The sequence below is a fragment of the Rana temporaria genome, chromosome 3 (assembly GCF_905171775.1).
Source record: "Rana temporaria chromosome 3, aRanTem1.1, whole genome shotgun sequence".
In the NCBI taxonomy this organism is placed as follows: domain Eukaryota; kingdom Metazoa; phylum Chordata; class Amphibia; order Anura; family Ranidae; genus Rana; species Rana temporaria.
The window spans coordinates 458,267,088-458,289,924 of record NC_053491.1 but is presented as its reverse complement, the minus strand read 5'-3'; the positions used below and the strand labels follow the sequence as shown (position 1 = coordinate 458,289,924).

At 43.0% G+C, this 22,837-nt stretch overlaps 1 protein-coding gene across 1 annotated transcript in view; it reads left to right on the top strand.

Annotated features, from left to right (window-relative positions):
- The window catches only part of LOC120933491, a 35,554-nt gene extending 14,142 nt beyond the window's left edge, over positions 1-21,412 (top strand). The window contains exons 2-4 of the mRNA XM_040346724.1: positions 12,892-13,230; positions 15,164-15,281; positions 20,388-21,412. Of these exons, the coding sequence (XP_040202658.1) occupies positions 12,892-13,230; positions 15,164-15,281; positions 20,388-21,075 (1,145 nt within the window). The 3' untranslated portion in view covers positions 21,076-21,412. The remainder of the gene's footprint in view (positions 1-12,891; positions 13,231-15,163; positions 15,282-20,387) is intronic.
- The last annotated feature ends 1,425 nt before the right edge of the window (positions 21,413-22,837 follow it).

Genomic DNA, 22,837 nt, shown 5'->3' with positions numbered 1-22,837 from the left:
TGTGTATATAAATGTAATACCAAGTGCTCACGTGCAACTATTCTTCTCAGGCCATTTTAAAAAACACACATACATATGCGTACCATACACGTGTTAAATAGTGCACTTAAAAAACGTGCGTTCCCCTATATCGGATTCAAAAGACAAGCTATGTATTAGAGCTACACAATTCTGGATAAACACATGATGCACACTACGGTTTCATTTTTTACTGTAGAACGTCTGCCCGTTGACCCATACACTAAGGCCGGGTACTAACGAGCAAACATGTACGATGAAACCGGTCCGTCGGACCGTTTTCACCGTACATGTACGCCGGGCGTGTCCGCGTCGTCGCCGCGACGATGACGCGGCAATGACGCGGCGACGTGGGCGGGCCTGCCATTTAAAGGCTTCCACGCATGCGTCGAAGTCATTCGACGCATGCGAGGGACGGCGGGCGCTCGGACATGTACGGTAGGTCTGTACTGACGACCATACATGTCCGAGCGGGCAGGATTCCAGCGGACGGTTTTAAAACACGTCCAGGAATATTTGTCTGCTGGGAAAAGGCCCGGCGGGCAAATGTTTGCTGGAATTCGGCCCGCTCGCGCCTACACACGACCGAACATGTATGCTGAAACTGGTCCGCGGACCAGTTTCAGCATACATGTTTGGTCGTGTGTACGGGGCCTTAGTGTGACCCATACACTACATATCTTACACAATCCCTGAGTCTCCCCCAGTGCCTCTGGCCTGGCTGTACAGTACATTGCAGCACTGAGCACACCTAGGTGTATTCACACATTGACATTGTACATACCCAGCCTCAGAAACACTGACCTATACAAAGCTCATTCTCTTCTCCTGGAAACCTGATCTGCCTTCACTTCCCCATAGGTGAGGAGATGAAACCTGACAGCAATATGCTTCAATATCTCCTATTTTCCTGGATCAGCTCAGCACTCTGGGCAGTCACTACCCCCCATCATCACCCACCTGGCAGGCCTGTCCATGGTGACAGGGTACACCAACCCCCTCTCTATCACCTCCAGTCCGCCAACTCAGATCAAAATAACCGCGCAATCCCCACCTGCTGTACATTCACATCCGCACATTCGCCGGCTTCCGTCACCACTCACCTTACACATTGAAATGTCTTTCTCTCGTTTACTTCTAAAGAACTCCAACATCTTAAAATCGTATTTTTTGTATAAGAAAGAGCAGTCCGATCTCTTTATATACTGACTTAAAGTGTAAGTAAACCCTCTTATCATTTTCAGCCAAGGAAGCTGCCATCTTTGCCTCTGTTTAATCTACAACTGCCATGCTGCTGCACATGTGATCAGTTATGACACCAGCCATTGGATAGTTTGACAGTTTGGTTGAGAGCACAACCAATGGGAGTGTTACATTTCCGGCACGTGCCGGAAATGAAACTGTTTTATGGATGGGTTTACTTTCACTTTAACCATAGCAGCAGAGCGCCAAATCTGCATACTTAGCTCGTCTAATGTCACGTGATGCGGTTGGGCACTGGAGCTTGTCATATGATGAAGGGGTGGCTTGTCATGTTTTTGAGTTGTTCTGAGAGCAGCGGAGGAGATTCTGTGGGTTGACTGTCCGGGAATAAGGACGACTTTATCCGTCTCCATAGAAATCTATGTGATAGGAAATTAAACGTAAACGGGCGGGGCCCCCTATTGCGCGGGGCACATGGGCTTGAGCCCAATCAAGCCCAATGGTAAGTCCGGCCCTGCCTATACACCAGGCATACAGGAGAGGGTCACACTGAACTATTCAGCTTGTCAACTCTGCAGCTCCCTGCCCTAAAGCTATGCCCCCAGCAGACAGCATGGACCAGGGAGGCGTCGTGGTTCATCTTCTCTAGTGTACATCACCAGTAGTGGCGTGAAGATGCTGAACAGCTTCTCCACTGCTGACAAGTGAAATATCGGTGTGGGCGGGCAGGAAGCACAAAGGGAATTTTAAGAAATTTCCACACTCAAAGCATTTAAAAAAATAAAAATAAATACGTTGTTTCGGGACTTTGAACGAAGATGTGAGACTTCCAAAGGGGCTTTAAGAAAATTGAGGTTTTTAACTTTGTGTGGCTTGGTTGTTCCATACTCTTTACTCTCTCGTTCTCTGTGCTCATCATTTCATAGTATTATTGTAGCTCTCCTAGAACCTCACCTTTGAGAGGTGTCATTATTTTATCTGTATGTATGAGCAGCACTGGATAGGTAAAGTGTAACTATCTACTCAAGACCTAGATAGAATAGGGAAGGACTAGAACCTCTGCCAGGTTCACAGTGAGGAAAATGTAAACATTTTGGATTGCTACTGAAAAACAAGAACAGAGATGGAATGTGTACAATTGATGTGGATTAATTAATTTCCCTGACACAATTTCTCAGGGAGGGACCCATTCTACCGTTTGATTCAAATTAATATGGTGAAACAGTGCAATCTACAGACAAACACATTTCACATGCTCGCCTTCCAACGTTTCAACAGCAGAGAGAGGGCCGCGCTATGGCCCACACCGCTTTATTAAAAACATAGAATCACAAAACATGCATTGATTGGTTCACATTATACAGATACACCCACTCTACCCTCCTCCCCTGTGTGGCTTGCTCTTGGCATGAAGCTTCTCATTGGTCAGTTCACATAAAAGGGTGGTTTCTCCTCACAAGTCCATTCCAGAGAAGCTGCACACACCCTTCTTGTCATGTGGCATAGAGTCCCCTCGTGTCTTTTATTCAGACTCATTCGCCATTTTACATAGAATTCCTTTGGTGGGGGTGAAGAGAAGGGGGATGGGAGAACATTTGCTGGTTTCAAAATAGCTTTATCCTCCACTTTCAATGCTGTGTTCTTTTGACTTTTAAAACTTAATATCATATCTGACAAATCTTATCAAGGAAAATAAGCAGTATTGATCATTCCCATACATACATATGCATAATGCGTATAAAAACAAATAAACAGTGTAAGGAAAAGAGGAACATTTCCTTGATTCTAATCATAACATAAAATACAATTTTCATTTTAGCACATCCCCCACACAATAGAGGCATTTTTTCCTGGTGCCACCTGTCTTATGCTGCGTACACACGATCAGAATTTTCGATAACAAATGTTCGATGTGAGCGTTTGGTCGGATATTCCAACCGAGTGTAGACATTTGCTGTCGTAATTACCGACAAATGTTTGAGAGCCGGTTCTCAGTTTTTCCGACAACAAAAGTTCTTGTCAGAAATTCAGAACGTCTGCAGCTTGGAATCAATTCCACGCATTCCCAGAATCCAGAATCATTGAACTTCATTTTTCTCGGCTTGTCGTAGTGTTGTACGTCACCGTGTTCTTGACATTCGGAATTTCCGACAACATTTCTGTGACCGTGTGTATGCAAGACAAGTTTGAGCCAACATTCCGTCAGAAAAAAATACATGGTTTTGTTGTCGGAATGTCTGATCGTGTGTACGCCGCATTAGAGATTTTTTGAACAATATCCTGTCTCTTCCTGTTGTGTATAAGTACATAGATGGTCCATATAGTGAACTTGGGGTAGATTTATTCGCTTTTAGGTCATTACAGAGGACAAGGGGCATTCTTAACATCTGGAAGAAAAGAGATTTACTCTCCACGTATAGAAAGGCTTCTTAACAGTAATACCGTATTTATCGCGGTAAAACGCGCTCCCGCGTATACAGCGCACCCCTAAAATTGCCCCGAATCCTGTGGAAAAAACGTTTTTTTTGCACTTACAGTTTTGGTGTCTTGCGCGGCGTCCATCGGCGGCCTCGTCGGGTCCGGCATTCGTCTGCGGCTTTGGGTGTCCTCTTCGTCGGGTCCGGCGTCCTTCTGCGGCTTCGGGTGTCCTCTTCGTGGGGTCCGGCGTCCGTCTGCGGCTTTGGGTGTCCTCTTCGTCGGGTCCGGCGTCCTTCTGCGGCGTCCTCGCGTCCTCCCCGCTCGTTTCCCGCGCCGAGTTTGAATACTGCGCCGACATATACAGAGCGCAGTACACTCGTGTATTGTCGGCAATGCTCGGCAACTCTCGCGTCCAGGACGTGAGCGTGGAATGAGCCGAGACTGCCCGACTATACCCGAGTGTACTGCGCTCGGTATACGTCGGCGCAGTATTCAAAACTCGGCGCGGGAAAGCGTGTATCGGCGTATATTTTTTCTGTTGGTTGAACTAGTTGTTAAAACTAGAGTTTTTCTTTTTTTAACTTGACTAACTATGTGTCTTCAGGACAGAAATTGAAAAAAACTCCCCTCGCCCTACACCTCGCTCCCCCACCTCACCCCCCACTTTGCCACCCACCTCACCCCCCACTTTGCCACCCACCTCGCCCCCCACCTCAATCTATTTTGTTCAGACCCCTATGTCATAAAAGACTAAGGGCCAGATTCAGGTAGGACTTACGCCGACGTATCTTCTTATACGCCGTGTAAGTCCACGGATGCGCCGTCGTATCTATGCGCTGTATTCACAGTACAAGATACGCCTGCATTTTGGCTTCCTACGACCGACGTAAGTCTCCTACGCCGTCTTATCTTGGGTGCATATTTACGCTGGCCGCTAGGGGCGCTTCCATTGATTTACACGTCGAATATGTAAATTACCTAGATATGCCGATTCACGAAAGTACTTGCGCCCCGTCGCAGTAAGCTACGCCGTTTATGTAAGGCGTACGTCCGGCGTATAGTTATCCCTCATAAAGCAGGGGTAAGTTATGTTAGGGTATGGACGTCGGAACAGCGTTGTATTTTACGTCGTTTACGTAAGTCGTACGTGAATGGGGCTGGGCGTAGGTTACGTTCACGTCGTACGCATTGAGCCGTCGTATCTTAGGGAGGATATGCGACGTGATTCTGAGCATGCGCCGTTCGTACGGCCATGCATTTACATGGGGTAACGACTCATTTTAATACAACACACCCACTACCTGCCTACTTTGAATTAGGCAGGCTTACGCCGGCCTATTTACGTTACGCTGGCGTAAATATGGGAGCAAGTGCTTTGTGAATACTTAGCTTGCCTCTCAATGTTACGTCGGCGTAGCGCATATGAGATGCGCTACGCGGGCTCAAAGATGCTCCGATGTACATGAATCTGTCCCTAAATGTTTTTGAGTAGACGTGTGTTTCGTTTTGATTCATTTTGTGGGGGAAAATTTTGTTTTCGGTGATTCGGATGTATCCGAATTTCCAAATCACAATAGTAAAGATTTTCAATTAATCTCAAATTAATTATAAAGAAACAAAATAACAAATTTGAATTGGGAAAACTCAAAAATTAATTTGAAATAAAAAAAAAATTGAATTTGAAATGGAAACATATTGCTATAAATAAAGTAAGGTATAAAAGTTAAATAAGATGATCAATTTTGCAGATGAATCATTCTGGCATTTCGAATATGACAAAACAAATAATTAACTGAACATGACAAATTTTCCCATTGTGCTCATGTCTATTTTTGAGTTTTAAAGGGTCCGCCTTCATCAGACCTTGGTAGTGGTGAACAAAGTGTGTACTGAACTAACCAAGATTGGAGGGGTCCTGAAGGGTAATTAGTATGATTTTCCTCCGCAAAATGAATTGAAAGGAAACACACGTCTACTCAAAAACATTTAAGGCTAGATTCAGGTAGGGGCGCGCATAGTTACGGTGGTGCAGCGTATCGTATTTACGCTACGCCGCCGTAAGTTAGAGAGGCAAGTGCTGTATTCACAAAGCACTTGCCTTCTAAGTTACGGCGGCGTAGCGTAAATGGGGCCGGCGTAAGCGCGCGTAATTCAAATGTGGATGAGGGGGCGTGTTTTATGTTAATTCTTGGTGACCCGACGTGATTGACGTTTTTCCCGAACGGCGCATGCGCCGTCCGTGGAATTTCCCAGTGTGCATTTCTCCAAAGTACGCCGCAAGGACGTCATTGGTTTTGACGTGAACGTAAATTACGTCCAGCCCTATTCGCGAACAACTTACGCAAACAACATAAAAAAAAATCAAATTTTGACGCGGGAACGACGCCCATACTTAACATTGCGTGTGCCACCGAAAAAGCCTAACGTAAACGACGTAAAAAAATAGCTCCGGGCATACGTAAATTTGTGAATCGGCGTATCTAGGTCATTTGCATATTCTACGCCAAAAACGACGGAAGCGCCACCTAGCGGCCAGCGTAAATATGCACCCTAAGATACGACGGATACCCATTGATGTCAATATAGTGGAATATCGTCGCCTGGTCTCATTGCCTGGCCCAATTGGAAGCTGTGCTTGCTGTACCTCTCCCTGGGTGTGTTAAACCAACAAGCTCATTCGATCCTTCAGGCATATGCCCTGCTGGGTCCATCTTGTCTAGTAAGCCTTTGATCTTCATGGTGGTGGATTGCCTACAGACAACTATATACAGAGTCACTTTTATCAAAGTGGATCAACTTTGGACTTTATATTTCATTCGTTCACTAGCACTGTTTTGGTTTATTTCCATCGTTGGTGCTTCACTTTGTATTTATTATATTTATTTATATAATATTGGTTATTTATTCACTATATTCATTTGGTGCATTTTCAACCTACACATATTATTTTGGATCATGTCCAAATTTGGAATAACACAATTTTGTTCAGTCAATGATTGCGCTATATTATCACTTTGATTAATCATTTGCATAGATTTCATATTATGTGTGCAATTTAATTAATTTATTAAGTATACTACGGAGGTTATATGTACACTTATATCTTTTGAGCATACCGAGAGTAATATTTTGAGCGCCGCACTTTCTCTTTTCCACTTGCTTTATATACAGTATATCTGTTGTGCAGGCAGCTACTTCCATTCATTATTGACAGCTTGGTTTTCCTTTCACTTTTATATCCATAATTAGTATGATCGCTCCAGATGCTGATTATGCTGTTTTTTTTTTAATCCACTTTTTTTTTCCAATTTAATACATACATATGCCTATTCGGCATCCATTACACTTCTATTAAAGTACATTATACAACATTTATTCATTCACATGATCTTCCAATGTACTACTCCTTTTTCTTTTTTTTTGCACCCAACACCTCCCCCCCCCCTCACTATCCTCTGCACTCTACATTAAGAATCTATCCGTCACCAGTTTTGGTGGTGCGACACTCGCGTCTCCTAACCAGGAATGCCAGATCTCCTCAAATTTACCCTCTGCCTTCCTTCGTTTATATGCCAGGTGTTCTCTACCCAACAGGGAGTTGACATACGCAATCCATTGCTTCCCTGTGGGGACCCCAGGGGCCATCCAGTAGCATGCTATGAGCTTTCTTGCCAGGTACAGCAACCTTGTTATCATATAGTACTTTCCTTTTGTATACTCTCCAGGGTCAATGATCCCTAGCAAGTATACCTGAGGGTCCAGTGGAACTGGTACCTGTGCTACTCTGGTAATCCCCTGTGATACTTCCTCCCAGTACCTATGTAGCTTTGGGCATCTCCAAATTAAGTGTATGAAGTCCCCTTGCTGAACTTTGCACTTTGGGCACATAGGGGTATCCCTTCTTCCCCATCTATGTAGTTGTGGCGCTGTTCTATAGGCCCTGTGTAAAATAAAAAGTTGTGATAATTTGTGAGACGCTGATACGGACACCACGGGAACAGATTCAAGTGCGCTTTCCCACTGTTCCTCGTTTATCTCCCCAATGTCTTCTACCCATTTCCTACGACTTCTGAAGGCGGCATGGTTCTGTATTGTTATAAGCAGTCCCTCATATATTTTTGTTATCAGTCCTCTCCGAGCTTCTGCTTGCAAAACCGCCGTCATCAAAGTTGACGGTGATATTACCACCAGCGATCGTGTTTGTTGTTGTTTCTGTAGAGCGTGCCGAAGCTGGAGATACTGATAAAAGCCCCGCGGTGCTAATTGGTTTTCCCTGCATAACTGTGCATATGTTTTCAATGCCTCGCCTTCGTATAACTGCGAAATGAGCCAGATTCCCCTCTTTTTCCAGGAGGTGAAGCCTGATAATTCCTGTAGCTCTACATATCTGGGATTGTTCCATATTGGAGTGAATGGTAACACACCCTCTATCCTCAGGGTCTTCCGTAACTCCCCCCATACCTTTTTGAGAAAGATGTGGGTGCTGAATGTGGCATACAAGGCAGGTCAATCTCGAGATGAGAGGGTGCCTGTAATGAGGGAACCGTACTGGTCACCAAATTTCTGTTCGGGTCCTCCCTTTCTTCCCAATCTCCATCCCGCCAGCTGTTGTATCGGAGTGGCCAAAAAATAAGTTTTAGAATGGGGGACCACAAGTCCCCCCCTGTCCTTTCAATGTTGCAAAGTGGTTAAACTGATCCTAGCTACCTTTTTCTTCCATATCAGCTCCCGCATCTGGGTCTCAATTCTTTTGAACCATTTGTTCGGTATCCACAACGCTGAGTTATGGAAAATATATAGGAGCTGTGGAGCCCATATCATTTTTATTAAATTCTCCCTACCTACCACTGATAGGGGGAGTTTGCACCAGCTATTACATTTCTCTCTTTGTTTTACTAGTAGTGGACCCAAGTTCAGCTAGAGATATTCAGCTGTATCCGGAGAAACCACCACTCCCAAATAGCAAAAGCTGCTTGCTATAGTAATCTGCTCTGCTCCTACCGGTAACTGTTCCCTCAACGGATCTATAGGCATTAATATAGATTTGGACCAATTTATGTTAAACCCAGAGAAGCCTCCAAATTCTCCTATTATCCCCATTGCTGTTCGCAATGATGCTACCGTGTCTGCTAGATATAGAATTATATCATCTGCATATAGGGAAATTTTTTCTTCCCTCTGACCCCTGCAAAACCCGACCACCTCCGGGGTAGTTCTAAACAATATCGCCAAGGGCTCAACTGCCAAGGCGAACAGCAATGGGGATAATGGGCATCCCTGACGGGTGCCTCTATGTAGCTCAAATGGGGGGGAGAGGTTATTGTTGACTCGGAGTCTAGCTCTAGGTTTGGAATAAAGCACTTTTACCCATGCTATGAACCGCCTCCCTAATCCAAACCTAGTCAATATTTCTAAGAGGTAGGGTCATTCCACACTATCGAACGCTTTGGTAGCATCCAGTGACAGAATAGCCCCACCCCCAGGAATATGCTGGGTTTACTCGAATCTAAAGCGATCATATTAAGTACCCCTCAGGAGGGTCTAGTCCAGTAAACACTTTTTTTCACCAATACCAAGCAGATTCATTACTCAGAATCTCTCCAATTGTATCAGTCCTGCATTCACTTCTGTTCAGCAGTACCAAGCCCTGATGAAAGAGACACTTTGAACCCCTGAAACATGTTGGAAGTTTTTGACATTCAATTTTAAATAAAATTGAATCTGGACTTTATACGTTCTGCTTAAAAAAAAGAAGCATAAGAACCTCAAAAAACGTGGATCATGAAATTAAAGTTTGATTGGGTCGTTAGAGAATAACCAAAAAAAAAAGGGGAGATTTTGGGACTTTAAATAAGATGCGTTTTTAAGCAAACAGTAAGTATAAATAAAGTTGTAAATGTTTTTAATCAGGCTCACACTTAAAGTGGAGGTTCACCCGGAAATAACATTTTTTACCCTTAGATTCCTGCTCATTTTGTCTAGGGGAATCGGCTAGTTGTTTTAAAATCGAAGCTGTACTTACCGTTGTAGAGAGCTATCTTCTCCGCCGCTTCCGGGTATGGGCTGCGGGACTGGGCGTTCCGATTTTGATTGACAGTCTTCCGACAGGCTTCCGACGGTCGCATCCATCGCGCCACGATTTTCCGAAAGTAGCCGAACGTCGGTGCGCAGGAGCCGTATAGAGCCGCACCGACGTTCGGCTTCTTTCGGCTACTTGTGACGCGATGGATGCGACCATCGGAAGCCTGTCGGAAGCCTGTCAATCAAGAAGGAACGCCCAGTCCCGAAGACCATACCCGGAAGCGTCGGAGAAGATCGCTCTCTACAACGGTAAGTACTGCTTAGATTTTAAAATAACTAGCCGATTCCCCTAGACAAAATGAGCATCAATCTACGGGTAACATTTTTATGGGTGAACTCCCGCTTTAACACCCAAACAGCAAGCCAAATTCAACTGTCTATCTGTGTATGCATAGGCGTGCGCAAGGGGTGTGCCGGGTGTGCCTGGGCACACCCTAATCACCCTGTGCTCCAGAGACAATGATAAGAAAGTATAGTCTGCCCTCCTGTACCAGGCCCATGTCCTAGTAATTCAAAAGGGGGGCCCAGGCACCTGGCAAGCAGGGGGACCGGCTGTATTGCCTTATTGCAGATACTGATCCTCTTGTTCCTCCCCCTGCAGCGCGGATCAGTTCTAGTATCTGCTCCTCCATTCTGTCCTTAGTCTTTTTCTCAGACTTAAATGTTGATCATCAGGGGTCTGTGAAGATCCCTGATATTTCACAAAAAGCCCCCCAAAAGGGTAGTAAAAAATGTAAAAAAATTATGCACTGTGCACTCTGGCTGTGAAGCATAGCATTGTGGCCGTGACGTGTATATGCCTTGCCACTGCGTCTGTTGCTCTGCGTTTTAGCTTTGGGGTGCACACCCTAATGTAATAGGCCACGCACACCTATGTGTGTATGTTAAAAGCAGAGGATTGGTTGCACGCATTTGCAAGTACATGATTAAGCTGCAGAGCCATCGACAAGGCTCTCTGCGTTCTGCAGTCCTAACTAAACTTTTAAAGTCTCCTCAATAGAGGCATATAAATACTGATGGGTAGATAGAGGACAGGTGACTAGGGGTGTGTCCCCGCCTCCACCTATGCTTGGTATGATAGTAAAGAGCACTAAAAAAAAACCCCGCATAAATGTATAATGCCGCGTACACACGGTTATTTTTTGTCTTGTAAAAAAACGTTGTTTTTTCTCATGAAAAAAAACGACGTTTTTCAAACTTCATTTTAAAAAACGACGTTGCCTACACACCATCGTTTTTTCAAAATGCTCTAGCAAAGCGCGGTTACGTTCAGCACATATACGGCGGCACTCTGTTCCATTCAAACTCACGTCATAACTTGCTTCTGAGCATGCGCGGGTTTAAAAACGTTGTTTTAAACGTCGTTTTAGCCTACACACGATCATTTTTTATGACACAAAAAATGACGTTTTGAAAAACGACATAAAAAATTTAAGCATGTTCTATTTTTGTTTCGTCGTTTTTCAGAAGACATAAAACAAAGTTTTCCCCACACACGGTCATTTTAAATGACGTTTTTAAAAAGGTTGTTTTTTTTTTCATCACAAAAAAACGACCGTGTGTACGCGGCATTAGGGTAAAAAAGGCATCTCCATCCCTGTATGGTATAAAGAAAACTGGCATTGGGACTTTAAATGAGGCATATGAAAAACGTACGTCTCCATCCCTTTTGGATACAAAAAAGAGGGGAGATTTTGGGACTTTAAATTAGATGCGTTTTTAAGCAAACAGTAAGTATAAAGTTGTAAACGTTTTCAATCAGGCTCACACTTACCACCCAAACAGCAAGCCAAATTCAACTGTCTAACTGTGTATGTTAAAAGCAGAGGATTTTAAAGTCCCAATGCCAGTTTTCTTTATACCATACAGGGATGGAGATGCGTTTTACACCCTTATACATTTATGCATTTTTTTTCTACTGCTCTTTACTACCATACCGCGGGGACACACCCCTAGTCACCTGTTCTCTATCTACCCATCAGTATTTATATGCCTCTATTGAGGAGACTTTAACGGTTTAGTTAGGACTGCAGAACGCAGAGAGCCTTGTCGATGGCTCTGCAGCTTAATCATGTACTTGCAAATGCGTGCAACCAATCCTCTGCTTTTAACATATACAGTTAGACAGTTGAATTTGGCTTGCTGTTTGGGTGGTAAGTGTGAGCCTGATTAAAGTGTGTAAGTTGGGTGTAAGTGTGAGCCTGCATTAAGTTGAAAAAACATCCGAGGATTAGCGGCCTCCCAGCCCCCCGTTTACTTACCTGACCCCTCGAAAGTCCCGCGCCGTGAATGCGCTGGCTTCTCGGCTCATTCATTGGTTGATTGACAGCCATTGGGGGCGAGGCCGAGTGATACAGTTGGTGGTTATAGCTGCCAGCTGTATCAAGGGAGCGCACCCACCAGCTAACCTGATGTGGGGAGGAGCCGAGAAAGCTGCAGAGGGACCCCAGAAAACCAGGATCGGGGCCACCATGTGCAAAACGAGCAAAAGGGTATACATCAATCACTTAATTTTTTTTAAAGCTTACAATGACTATGCTCCAATGTAATGAAAGCACTCTGATATCCACATAAATGCAAGGAGAAAAAAGGAATGCTCATTGTGCAGACATCCAAGTAGAAACCAATTTATTTTGAATATTCCACATCCTACGTCACGCGTCCCTAGATCCACCCAACGTTTCGTCATAAACATGCGTCATCACGGCCCCTGATGACGCATCAACATTGATGAACTTTTTGCTTTTTATCATTATTCATTTTTTTAGCGCTACACTTTTTTTTTATTTAATTTCTTTCTATTGTGTCCAGCAATATAGTGTCAGCAGCTGTTTATATATTTTTTTATTGTCTACTAAGCGCAACAAGTCTGTTTGTTTTACTACATTAAGGGATGCCTTTCTTTTCCTTCTTAAACTTTAAATCATCTCGTTTTTAATACATTTTATACTTTGGAGAGCCCAACAGGAAGAACAGGAACTATCAATACCCAAGTTGAGAAAACATTATAGCAGATGGGATTTACCACTGAAGTCGCAGAGATGCACAACAACCAGCAGGCCACATTTGGGTGGTCATTTTAGAGGGACAGATCTTAACATGTTACAAAATATGTAATGTAAAATCCATCAATGAAATTTAATTAACCATATATGATTTTTTTCTCTTCAGTTCAACTGCCATCTTCTCATCTCATCCTGACCTCCACCCAAACATTATATGATTCCTACCTCATCTCATGTACTGCTGCCATCCCAGAGGAGAGGGTGGCTCAGTTGCACTGGAAGGAACGTCTCCCTGATGGGAAATACAACATGATCGCTGTTCTAAACACAGTCTGGGGGAATGCCACGCAGCTCTCTTACCAACTGATAGTGAAACTAAGCAAAATTGATGAGACCACCTACACACTGGAGATAGCAGAGGCCAGCAAAGTGGTGTGTTGTGAAGTCATAACCTACCCTTCTGGAGTGCGCCAAGAAAACTGTCTAACGATTGAAGGTGACTCAGGTAAGATGATGAGGACTTTCAAGGGGGTCTGATTGAAAAGAGTTCTTGCTGCCTATGGGCAAAACCTGATGGGGTCTTATGGGGTAACCGTGCCACAATTTTTTTTGTAATTTGCTTTAAAAACTAGTCCCGTGCAGAGATAGCGTAATTAAAAGTCCCCCATTTCTGATTTCTTGTTTTTTTAGGGGATGACTATTACAGGGTAATACCGGTCTGCTCCTCAACTCTCCAGCAGAATGTTCAACACTCTTGAGTCATTATATACTATACAGGACTAGCATTGAGCGTATCATCAGGATCGGATGTGGCTGGTCCCACATTGTCCCCCAACACCATCCATCTCTACCTCTCTCTATATTGGGCAGAGGTCTCTGAAGGGTCATTTTTCGGCCCTGATTGCCTTTAATGATCCCCATTAGTTATGGGTATTTTTTTTATGGCATGCTATGTATTCTTCATCGATTTGGTCATAGTTTTACGGTAGGCCTGGACAGCAGAAACATACATCCTGCCAGAACTAGATTAGTTGTTTGCATCTCTGCACAGGCCCAAGCGTTGGTTTCTGATGTCTCTAAGCTGAGATAATGGCTCTTTAGAAGTGTGCTCATGTTAATCCTATGAATTCCATGAATTAAAGCGGGAGGGAAGGGGGGTAAGCAGGGCCGATCCTAGGCAGGGTGCACGGTGGTGCTCTGCACCCAGGCGCCGCAGAGGTGGGGGCACCAAAGCTCCAAAGTGCTCCCCTCCCTCCTCCTTGTCTGTTTTCAGAGGCGGAGCACATGTAGCAGGTGCTGCAGTTCCCCATCCCGCTTGCTCTCTCCGCTGGCAACTGACAAGAGCGCATACTTCCCACTGTCCCCGGAATCCGGGCTGGGTACCACAGCGGAGCCTAGTACCGGAACACGTTTAATTCTGTCCGGTGTACATGGAGCAGTCTCCCCTCTGAATGTGTCGGCTCTTTTTCCATAGGCGGTGTGATGAGAGGCTTCTGGGTTGGCCGGAGCTGCTGCCAATCATCTCGTGCACTCCCAGAAATGCTCTCCGAGTGCCACCCTCCATGTAACCAAAGATGCCACTTATGCCCCGCCCCCCTGTAATGTGCATATGCTCCCAGCACGCCCAAGCTACATGGATCCATTGAACAAGTACTGATCTATGGGGACACCTGCTGTGGGGGGCTCTGATGGGAGACACCTGCTGTGGGGGGCTCTGATGGGGGACACCTGCTGGGGGGGCTCTGATGGGGGACACCTGGTGGGGGGCTCTGATGGGGGACACCTGCTGGGGGACTCCTGCTGGGGGGGACTCTGATGGGGGACTCCTGCTGGGGGGGACTCTGATGGGTGACACCAATGAAGACTTCTTAGGGGAGAATCTCTGTGTTTGAGTCGTAGCCATAGAAACATTTGTAAAGGGGAGGAGTTAGGAAGATGACCACGCCCATGTGGGGGCATCAGAAATATTTCTGCACCCAGGCTTCTGTGACCCTAGGATCAGCCCTGGGGGTAAGATCACTGCTGCAATGTGTAATTGTTCTGCAAGACTGTCATGGCTGACCTATGATTCCTGAACAACATGGCTGCTACTGTGTCCAGCACATGATATCATTACATTAAGCAGTTCTAATGCTCACGTGACTGTAACACGCACTTCAGATATTTGTGTAAATGATAGCAAGTATTTCAATAACGAATGATATGAAGCAAATGATATACTGTAATAGCGAATATATGAAGATAATGAACATTTCTGATACAAATTTCTGATGATAATCAGAATGTGTGACATTCATACCTTGTTTTTTTGCTCAGTCTATATATTCTTTGCACAGTTCCTGCAAATGAAGTATGAAGCAGTTGTGACCTATTAAATATGAAGTGGTGTGTGGGCGCCCTTGTCCTGTACATGGAGTCAGCTTGTTCTCTTCTGTCAGTCTCAGGTGGACGTAACATTGAGTCGGCTCTCGTGGGCACGCTGGTGGTTAGCGGATTCTTCATTTTCGGATCGCTTATCCTTATCTGTCACATCTGCTGGACAAAGAAGAAATCTCGGTGAGGTTTTGTGATTGAATATTATCTTAAATTGGTCCCAAAATGAAGAGAATTGTTATTTTTTATCATAATAGAATGGTCAGAGATGGATTTATAATCAACATCTATCTCTAGTTCCCCATCACCACCTCTCGCACGCTCTGTTGTATCCCATCTCCATCTCTCTCACCATCTTTTTCTTTCACACACTTGCTCTATCTCTTGTACCCCATCACCATCTTTCTCTATCTCTCTATCTTTTGTTTCCCTACCCCATCTCTCTCACTATCTCTGTCTCCTGTACCCCATCACCACCTCTCGCTCGCTCGCTTGTTTCCCATCTCCATCTCTCTCACCATCTTTTTCTTTCACACACTTGCTCTATCTCTTGTACCCCATCACCATCTTTCTCTATCTTTTGTTTCCCTACCCCATCTCTCTCACTATTTCTGTCTCCTGTACCCCATCACCACCTCCACCTTTCTCTTTCCCCCCATCATTATCTATTGTTCCCGTTTACAATTCCTCTCACTCTATCTCTTGCACCCCATCACAATCTCTCTTTCTCTGTGACTGTCTCTTGTTTCCAGTCTCCATCTCTCTCACCATCCCTCTCTTATTTTATCTTTTGTACCCCATCACCATCTCTTTATCTTAATCTCTTGTACCCCATCACCATCTCTTTATCTTTATCTCTTGTACCCCATCACCATCTCTTTATCTTACTTTATCTCTTGTACCCCATCACCATCTCTCTCTCTTATTTTATCTCTTGTACCCCATCACCATCTCTCTCTCTTATTTTATCTCTTGTACCCCATCACCATCTCTATATCTTTATCTCTTGTACCCCATCACCATCTCTATATCTTTATCTCTTGTACCTCATCACCATCTCTATATCTTTATCTCTTGTACCCCATCACCATCTCTTTATCTTACTTTATCTCTTGTACCCCATCACCATCTCTTTATCTTACTTTATCTCTTGTACCCCATCACCATCTCTCTCTCTTATTTTATCTCTTGTACCCCCTCACCATCTCTCTCTCTTATTTTATCTCTTGTACCCTATCATCATCTCTCTCTCTCTCTCTCTTATTTTATCTCTTGTACTCCATCACCATCTCTCTCGTATTTTATCTCTTGTACCCCATCACCATCTCTCTTTCTTATTTTATCTCTTGTACCCCATCACCATCTCTCTTTCTTATTTTATCTCTTGTACTTTATCAACATCTCTCTCTATTATTTTATCACCTCTGTCTCCCCCCCCCCCATCATTATCTATTGTTCCCCTCTACAATTCCTCTTACTCTATCTCTTGCACCCCATCACAATCTCTCTTTCTCTGTGACTGTCTCTTGTTTCCAGTCTCCATCTCTCTCACCATCCCTCTTTTATTTTATCTATTGTACCCCATCACAATCTCTATATCTTTATCTCTTGTACCCCATCACCATCTCTTTATCTCTTGTACCCCATCTCTTTATCTTTATCTCTTGTACCCCATCACCATCTCTTTATCTTACTTTATCTCTTGTACCCCATCACCATCTCTCTCTTATCTTATCTCTTGTACCCCATCATCATCTCTTTATCTCGTGTACCCCATCATCATCTCTATATCTTTATCTCTTGTACCCCATCACCATCTCTCTCTTATCTTATCTCTTGTACCCCATCATCATCTCTTTATCTCGTGTACCCCATCATCATCTCTATATCTTTATCTCTTGTACCCCATCACCATCTCTTTATCTTACTTTATCTCCTGTACCCCATCACCATCTCTCTCTCTTATTTTATCTCTTGTACTCTATCAACATCTCTCTCTCTATTATTTTATCACCTCTGTCTTTTCCCCCATCAGTATCTAGTGTTCCCCTTTACAGTTCCTCTTACTCTATCTCTTGCACCCCATCACAATCTCTCTCTCCTTCTCTCTCTCTTCGTGACTGTCTCTTGTTTCCAGTCTCCATCTCTCTCACCATCCCTCTCTTATTCTACCTTTTGTACCCCATCACCATCTCTCTCTCTCTTATTATATCTCTTGTACCCCATCACCATCTCTCTCTCTTATCTTATCTCTCGTACCCCATCACCATCTCTCTATTTTATTTTATCTCTTGTACCCCATCACCATCTCTCTCTTCTATTTTATCTCTTGTACCCCATCACCATCTCTCTCTTATCTTATCTCTTGTACCCCATCACCATCTCTCTCTTCTATTTTATCTCTTGTACCCCATCACCATCTCTCTCTTATCTTATCTCTTGTAGCCCATCACACTCACTCTCTTCTATTTTATCTCTTGTACCCTATCACCATCTCTATCTCTTATTTTATCTCTTGTATTACATGACTGTCTCTCTTTCTTATGCTGCGTACACACCATCACTTTATGTGATGAAAAAAAACGAAGTTTTGAAAAACTTAAATTAAAATGACCGTGTGTGGGGGAAAACGTCGTTTTATGTCTTGTGAAAAACGACAAAAAAAAAATTGAAGCATGCTTCAATTTTTTGTGTCGTTTTTCAAAACGTCGTTTTTTGTGTCAATTAAAATGATAGTGTGTGGGCAAAATTACGTTTAAAATGACGTTTTTTAAACCTGCGCATGCTCAGAAGCAAGTTATGAAGCGAGCTTCAATGGAAAAGAGTGCTGAACGTAAACCGCGCTTTGCTAGAGCATTTTGAAAAAACGATGGTGTGTAGGCAACGTTGTTTTTGAAAATGAAGTTTCAAAAACGTCGTTTTATTTCACGATTTAAAACGTCGTTTTTTTTCATCACATAAAGTGATGGTGTGTACGCGGCATTTTTTCCCCTCACCATCTCATATTCTCGTGTTCTCTTTGTTTTTCATCTCTCTCTTCCTCTCACTGTTTCTATTTCTTGCTCCCCGTCACCATCTCTCATACTCTCACTGTGTCTCATTTCCCTTCACCTTCTTCTCATTCTCTCTTACACACAATTTTTATCGCTTGTTCCCATCACCATCTCTCTTTCTATCTTTTTCTTTGCCCCTTCCAGCAATCGACATGTCCCATTATTATTACACTATTTATGGAAACATAAAAAGCATTGATCCATAATGTAAATGTTATTTATGTTTATCTAATTATATACATGTACTTGTCTAAAAATGAATGCAACAGACAATTCAGAGAAGAAAAAGACGGTAGATGAGATTCACACCTACATTGCTCACACACAGTTTAACCACAAGGTATATTTTTGCTGCAAACTATTTTCCACTTCCTGTGTCAGTGCTGAACTTCACAAATTTACTGACATTATACAGTGCAATGATTGTGTGATCATTATCGCTGTATATACAGTATTATTATATAGTGTCATGTGATCATTATCAATGTATATATACAGTATTATTATATAGTGTCAAGTGATCATTATCAATGTATATACAGTATTATTATATAAAAACGGGGGGGGGGGGGGGGGGGACTAATAAGCAAAACCAACCTAAGCAAGGGCACAACAAAGCTAAAATAAGAAAATCAAACTAATAATGCAGCTGCCACGACTAATAGTGTTCACACACTTAAAGCAATTAATGACAAGGGGGGGGGGTGTAATTGCGCTTGCAACAGGATCTAATTGAAACTAAATACCAATAACGATTTCCATAATGTGAATACGTTTTCAGGAAAATGTGCTCCACTGGTTCCTGTGTAAAATGTGTTCCACTCTGAATAAAATCATATACCCACCCAACATTAACTGAGTAATGTGGAGAGTAATAAGAGTGGATAAATGATGATAAAAAAGACAAATGTGCCAGTGACCCGCACAATATTAATAGCGAGTGATCTGGAATCGTTCAGATAAAATTAACAAGCAGTAGGTATCTTCATAAACATATAACATAATATAGTGCAAATATGCAAATGAGCTCAAACCAATCCAAAGTGCATAGTGCAATAAATGAATAATATCTATAAAAGTGAAAAAAAACATCAAAAAGTGGAAGAAATATAAATAATAAAATTCCAATCCATGCATAAAAGTGAAAAAAAAAATTCAATCCATAAATGGCTGCAGTGAAAAGTGTCCCATATAATTCACCAAGGAATTCAAAACAAAACAAAAAAATATCAAGAAATGTCAATATAAAAAAAATATATATATAAAAAAAAAATATATATATATATATATATATATATATATATATATATATATATATATATATATATATATAAAAAGAAACGTGTCCAGTGCAATAATAACGTGAAAATGAAAAACAATCCAATCCAATAGTCAACAACGCAATATCAAGCAAAGAATGAATGAATATAAAGTGCATCTGTGCTTCACTTCTATTAAGATTCCATGATGAGTGCTTCAGTGCAAAGTAAAAAACGTGCTTCCAAAATGACAGACTCCAAACCTTTCCACAGTGCAATGGTGAAGATGGAAATAGTTAATACAAGCCCCTTACCTTGACGCGGCTTGTATGTAAGCCTTATAACATGTAAATGAAGGATGTCCCACAGCCAGCCTGCCGTTCTTACACTGCATAAACAGAGACCTGATCCCAGCAATGGCACTCAAAAGGAACACAAGGAGGCTTCCATAGCGTAAGACCATTCACAATTTAATGAGTAAAAACAGTTAAAACACTTACAGACATAGCTGTATAAACACTGCCTGATCTGATACAGTAAACTGATTTTAAGTCTGGCTGATATTTATTGTATGTCTCAGAGCAGGTGGAGAGCAATATGAATGCTCCCATTATATACATATGAATGACGGTTATTTAAATGTAAACACAAGGTCTGCAGGTGAGTCATCTGTACACAACAATAGGGCAGAGCTGGAAAGCATTAGTAGCAGCACTTCACACTGAGATATCGGGACACAGCACAGGACTAAAACTTCAAGGGACAAGGGAATTTAAACTGGGATAGTTGGCAAGTATGAGGCAGCTGCTTTGGGTCCCATAACAATGACAGGGCCCAGGGCAGCTTCCCCATTTGCCCTGCCTTAAAGACGGCCCTGCCTAAAGATGCCCTGACGTTTGGAGTACTCAGTCGGTATGTGCCCACCAGTATTATCCACTCTCAATAAAATCTTTTATAACTTTTTTGTTTTTAATCAGGAGGATCTTTAATCTGAGAGGGGTCACTCGAGAAGTGTGGAACAGAGCTCAGAGTTCACAGGTTCCATATACAAGAAATTCGCCCTCAGTCAACCTTGCATACGAACCTCCTATTGAAGCAAATTTTTCAAATAATGAGGCAACACAGAGGCCACATACTCACCACGGAGAACCAGCAAATCCACCGCCTTCAAGAGCTTCAGAACAATATCAAATCTCACTCCCAAGGAACCAGTGGCTTTCTGAAAGTTCTCTGCCGGTTGATCCTCCTCCCTACACAAACTCATCTTCAGTCCCTCCCCCAAGGATCCATGTTATACCAGAACATACTTCCACAGAGAAACATATTTACAGCAACATTCGCCGACACAACAGGCAACGCCTTAAGATGCCCCATTTGCAAAACACCCAGAACGAGCCAGTTGGGGACCAACCTGAGATGTTCCCTTATGCAAGTTCAACTCAGGCGTCATCTGGTAACTCTTACCATACCACATCTGCTCCTTGCCTGTGTGGAGACACATGCTACTTTTCTGAAGACCCCGCTGCTTTACAGCCACCAAGATTACGTGTTCCAATGACACCGGAGCCTCTTTTCAGCACCATTAACCCTATGTATCACAGTCGACCTGCCTGGGAATCCCAGCCAAGCAATGCCCACTTTAAGTACCCACACTCAGCACTTTAAATCACCTAAAGGACAAATAAACATGTATTGCTTATTGTTGGGGCTTAATAACCTTCAGGTTCCTGTATTTAATATTTTTTGGTAAATTTGATTGTTTGCTGACTTAAAACATTCCAGGAATTTTTGGCAAGGTCTCTGCTTTGTCATCGTGGCAATTATCGGTTGTTAAGGAGCTGGGCCGCCGCGTCCTTAGCAACCAATGACTCATTCAGCTGTCAGTGGGGTTCCCCTGTTGACACCTGAAGTGTAAACTGAAGTTCCGGCAATTGGAGCTGTGAAAAAAATAAATAAAAATAGCAGCCGGGGAATGTTTATCAACAACATTGCTCAGCGCTCAGCCAAAGATAAAAAAGAAACATTGGGCTAGATTCAGAAAGCCCGCCGTAAGTTTGTGCGGGTGTAGCGTATTGCGGACGTATTAGTGAGGCTGGGGCTGGATTCACAAAGAACCTACGCCCTAAGTTACGGTGGCGTAGCGTACATCTTTCGGCGCAAGAGCGCCGAATTCGAATTGAGAAGAGGTGGGCGTGTTTTATGCAAATAAAACATGACCCCACGTAAATGACGTCTCTAACGACGTAAAAAAATCCGCCGGGCGCACGTACGTTTCTGAATCGGTGTATACAGCTCATTTGCATATTCTACGCTGAAATCGACGGAAGCGCCACCTAGCGGCCAGCGTAAATATGCAACTAAGATACGACGGCGTAAGAGACTTACACCAGTCGGATCTTAGCCTAATTTCGGCGTATCTTTTTTCTGAATGCAGAAAGAAGATATGCCGGCGCAGCTTTGAATTTACGCGGCGTATCAATAGACACGTCAACGTAAATTCTTGCTGAATCTAGCCCACTGTTTCTTTTTGTATCCTACTGTTTTTCTTCATCTACGGATCAAAGGAATCAACTTCGATCTGCAGATGAAGTCAGTTTAAAGCAAGCTGTCAATTTTTTTTTTTTTTTATTATTAAATGTTCCTCTGTCTAACCCCTTTCTTTACTCTAATCAGTATTAAAGAGTAAAAAACATTCCCCTCTGGGTGTTCTATGTACATTACAAGGATTTTAACAAACTGTGTTGCAGATTCCTTTTGTTATTCCGAAGAAATCCCTGTGTGTTTGTCTGTGCCTATGTGCACATTAGAGTGAGTCTAATGGGAGTAGTTTCATAACTATCAACCAGCTGTGCACCTGCAGGGCTCTAATAAGAAAAGCTGCTGGTCCTGTATCCCTTTAGACATGGTTTCCTATTGGGAGTATCTCAGCAAAAATGACATTCTTGTTGCAGGGGATGCCTGAAATCTGACTTGTATCTTAGTGCAGAGTTCTGGGAAAATTGGTGAGCCAATCACACAAGTATGAAATTGTGTTTCTGAGGGGCGTTCCATACACTATCTGTGTAAAGAACACCTCCAGGTAGCCATATTGCATTGCATTTTCAGAGAATTTAAGAGCTGCAGATTGAAAAGGAAAGGTAATCTTTAACCACTTAACCCCCGGACCATATTGCTGGTCAAAGACCAGAACACTTTTTGCGATTCGGCACTGCGTCACTTTAACTGACAATTGCGCGGTCGTGCGACGTGGCTCCCAAACAAAATTGGCGTCCTTTTTTCCCCCACAAATAGAGCTTTCTTTTGGCGGTATTTGATCACCTCTGCGGTTTTTCGTTTTTGAACTATAAACAAAAATATAGCGACAATTTTGAAAAAAAATAATATTTTTTAGTTTTTGTTATAATAAATATCCCCCAAAATATATATA